The sequence below is a fragment of the Dendrobium catenatum genome, unplaced genomic scaffold (assembly GCF_001605985.2).
Source record: "Dendrobium catenatum unplaced genomic scaffold, ASM160598v2 fragScaff_scaffold_1693, whole genome shotgun sequence".
NCBI classification, from domain to species: domain Eukaryota; kingdom Viridiplantae; phylum Streptophyta; class Magnoliopsida; order Asparagales; family Orchidaceae; genus Dendrobium; species Dendrobium catenatum.
This window is the reverse complement of record NW_021320155.1, coordinates 176,970-181,170: the sequence shown is the minus strand read 5'-3', so window position 1 is coordinate 181,170 and position 4,201 is coordinate 176,970. Positions and strand designations below refer to the sequence as shown.

At 36.3% G+C, this 4,201-nt stretch overlaps 1 protein-coding gene across 1 annotated transcript; it reads left to right on the top strand.

Moving 5' to 3' along the window:
- Positions 1 to 1,055: 1,055 nt before the first annotated feature.
- Positions 1,056 to 2,875, top strand: LOC110094665 (bidirectional sugar transporter SWEET2a). Its single transcript, XM_020819942.2, has 6 exons — positions 1,056 to 1,286; positions 1,491 to 1,527; positions 1,621 to 1,837; positions 1,923 to 2,081; positions 2,175 to 2,294; positions 2,531 to 2,875. Exons 1-6 carry the CDS (start codon positions 1,214 to 1,216, stop codon positions 2,636 to 2,638), a joined length of 714 nt encoding a protein of 237 aa, XP_020675601.1. The 5' UTR covers positions 1,056 to 1,213; the 3' UTR covers positions 2,639 to 2,875.
- The last annotated feature ends 1,326 nt before the right edge of the window (positions 2,876 to 4,201 follow it).

The window sequence follows — 4,201 nt, the reverse complement described above, 5'->3', positions numbered from 1 at the left end:
CGTTGACCGACGGAGGCCCGGCGGTGGTCGGCGGACTGGTGGAAGTTTGGCGGTGTCGGCGAACTGGCGGAAGTTTGTCGGTGCTCGGGAAGAACTCCGGTTGTGCTCGGCGGACAGGCGGAAGTCCGGTGATGGTTAGAATAACTATAGTGGTGGTTGTCGGATGGGCGGAAGTTCGAAGGTTGTCGATGGACAAGCAGAAGTCCGGTGGTGGTCGAGAAGAACTACAACGGTGGTCGGCAAATGGGCGAAAGTCTGGCAGTAGTTGGCGGACTGGCGGAAGTCCGTCGGTGGTCAGTAAGAACTACATCAGTGGTCGGCAGACGGACGGAAGTCTGGCGGTAATCAGTGGACTTGCGAAAGTCCGGCGGTGGTTGGGAAGAACTTCGACTGTGGTCGGCGGACGGGCGAAAGTACGACAGTGGTTGGCGGACTGGCGGAAGTCCGACTGTGGTCGGCAGACTGGCGAAGTTCGTCAGTGGTTGAGAAGAACTCCGACAGTGATCGATTGCAAGCAATCTCCCAAATTCTTCCCTTCTCCCCCTTTCTCCTCCTCTTTCTCCCCTCTAAAATTATAACATATTAATAATTAACGTTGAAAAAAAAAAAGATTTTCATTATAAAAATTTCTATAAAGCTATAAAGAAGCAATAGTCAAAATGAACTGTGGTTACGATCTAAAAATTAAAACATTGTGAAAGCTATGCCAAATAGGCTCTTAGACTTTGTTTGAAATAAAATTTTAAAATAATTTTTTACAAAAAAAATTTAAAAGTAGAAAAAAATAATGACCAAAAACTATTTCAAATGAAGCCAAAATGTACCTTAATGACTTGAACTGAGAAGCCTATCAGCGAGTTTAATGGCTTGGTAGCACGATATAATTTGATTCATAATAACAATAAATTTAATTTATTACGCCCAAATCACCTTAAGTGTACCGATTGACCGTTGCAGGAAAAAAAAAATCAAAGCTTTCTTATTTAAAATGAGGGTGGAGATGCGAAATGACAATTGGTCAACGAAGTCTTTAATGCATAGTACTTAGAATAGACGCCGCTGCGAAGATAAAGCTTAAATTTTTTTCGAGTTAAATGAACAAGAATACTTCGTGTCTCACACCCCAATAAAAACACACAGATTTGGCCGATAAAAAGGGAATTGAAGTGGAAGAGGGAGAGACAGAGAGATTTAAAGCTTAGAAAGGGGAGCAATGGCTTCTCTTGCATCTTTGTCGCTCGGTTCCTATTTCTATGATATCTGCACCTTCGCCGCTGGCCTTGCAGGTTTTCAAATTACATATTTAACCCGATTTATCCTATATAGTCACTTTGATGTTTTGATTGTGCTTGTGATCTTGGTTTTGTTTGGAAGAAATTAACGATCTGAGGATTTCATAGTTTTGGGGCTTTCTGATTTCTATATCGTCGGCAATTTCTTCCTTTTTCTGAAACGTGTTTGATTTGTACATTATGTATATTTGATTGCAGGAAACCTGTTTGCTTTTGTGCTCTTTGTCTCGCCAATGTAAGTTTTTCTTCAAAATCGTCTCTTTTTTACTCTTAAAACTCAGCTCCTCCTGGTTCTAAGAGAAGGAAAATTTTGTTTAATATTTTGCAGACCAACTTTTAGAAGAATTGTTAGAAACCAATCAACCGAGCAGTTCTCAGGTCTTCCCTACTTGTATTCCCTTCTAAACTGCTTAATCTGCTTCTGGTATGGTCTGCCGATTGTCTCCTATGGTGTGATCTTGGTGGCAACAGTCAACTCCATTGGAGCCATTTTCCAGCTCGTTTATGTCAGCCTTTTTATAATATTCGCTGATAATGCTAAGAAAGTATGAATATGCTGAAGTGATTATGATGTGTAAACATTATGTTCTGTTTGAGCTACGATTAATATGTTGATGTTCTAATTTGCAGCTCAAAATGTGTGGAATGTTGATTGGAGTTTTTGCCATTTTTGGTCTGATAACTTTTCTTAGCCTCCAGATGTTTGATCATCAAAGCCGGCAGATTTTCGTTGGATATATCAACGTTGCTTCTCTCATTTCCATGTTTGCTTCACCCTTATTCATCATAGTATGCATCAAATTCTGATTTTTCTTCTGCGTTTGTATCTGTTTTTTGCAGAAAGTGATAGTATCTTATCTGTTTGTGCTTTGCTGATACCAGAACTTGGTGATCAAGACGAAAAGCGTCGAGTTCATGCCTTTTCATCTTTCACTTGCAACATTCCTTATGAGCATTTCATTCTTTGCATATGGGATGCTGCTGCGTGACTTCTTCATTTATGTAAGAATCTGAAAAAAACCAGACTTTGTTTTACTGCCATTGCTGTTATTTCAGCCAACTGCATTAATGATTTAGACTTCGTTTGGGATGGCTTTCTTACCATTTCTTAAAGCAATTTTTTTTTACAAATTTTTAATTTTTTTATTAAAAAGCTGTTTTAAGAAAGAGTAAGAAAGCCGTCCTAAACAAAGTCTTTTTATATTGAACTGATTCGTCATTTCAAATATGAATTTCAGATCCCAAATGGTATAGGATCAGTGTTGGGGGTCATACAGCTTCTGCTCTATGGACACTACAGAGAAAAATCAAGAGAAGAGTACACACTTCCTTTATTTGTTTCATGATTGGCAAGGCAAACTTGCATGTATCTCCAGTTGTAATTATTGAAATTATATTGTTTATTTGTATGGCTTTCCAAAGAGTAAAGTGGGAAAAGTTTTGGAGATTGCTGTCGTATGTTCTTAATCTTTGTGTCAGGTTGTAAGTTACCTGGAGATCTTGGAGTTACAAGCCTGAAGCTAAGTAATAATTTGTAATAGATAAGATCTGAGTTGGAAGCAATAAGATGAAGACTTCTGAAAGTTTCTCAGCAGGAATTACAGATATAGTATTCGGTCTAACTTGAGCTGCTGTATCGAAAGAGGGTCAACAATAACTATCTAAGGAGAAGAAGAGTAGAAATGCTCCACGAGTTATTTCCTGGCAAACGTAACGTAGGAGATCAACAAATCCAGCAAAACAAGAACAGGTCAGCGCAAAAGTTTTGCTTGAACAAGACCCGACCAAGCTGCTTAAGTTCATGAAAGCACCTGATAGAGATTTTTGAGATAATTTTTTTATTATTTTTAAAACTGTTTTTTAGTATAAAAATTTCTTGAAAGTAGTAAAAAATTGTAACAAAAAACAGTCCCAAATGAAGCAGTAGTTAATGAATCGTTGCTAATGGGTTAAGGCTTCAGTTGGGATGGCTTTTTTATTGATTCGTAAAGCTGCTTTTTAGTACAAAAATTAAGAAAGCCGTTCTAAATGAAGCCTAAGAGGAGGCTACCGCTAATTTAGAGAATTGTGGTATATTAAAAAGCAGTTCTAAATTACCCAAAAAAAAAAAAAAACTACATTGGAATGAGATGGTAAGGTAATAATAATAAATCTACATTGGAATGTTGTGTGCGACATAAATTTAGTATACAACGAGGAAACTCGGGTTTTGTTTGGATTGATTTTCTTACTGTTTTGTAATGATACTTTTTAGTAAGTAAATATTTTGAAAGTACGAAAAAAAAATAGTGATATAAAACTATCCCAAATTAAACCTTAATTAATTTGATCTCAATATAATATATGATGATTGTTAACCATTGTAGGATGATTTTAACTTAGTATGAAATGAATACAGAGTAGATGATTACACACATAGTGTTGACCTTGTTTTCAATTAAAAAAAAAACATGATATCTTTTTAAAATTAAAATCAAGCCGTATTTTGAGTTATGTGAAGTTGATTTAGTCAAATAAATAAAATTGAACTACGTTGAATTGATATGAGTACGATTCGATCTCGGCGTATCATCGACCATTAAATTGTGTCGAGCCAAGCATGAATTAATCAAAACTAATTTGATTTTTGTGAAATAAGTTCAATCGAGAGTTACCGAGTCAATTCAACTCGGCTCGAATACAATTTTAAGCTCAAAGGCTTCTCTCGGCCAAATTTAATATGTCTCATCTTAAGCTAAATCAAATCAATGTCGATTAGCATGAATCAATTTAATCATTTGAATTCAAATCCAAAAAATAAAAACTATGCATGCTCTAACTAAATATTGCACTTAAACTTACCCAAAAATTTGAAAAACTACACTCAAACATTTTCCAAGAAATGGAAATCTGCATTCTCCATCTCCCAA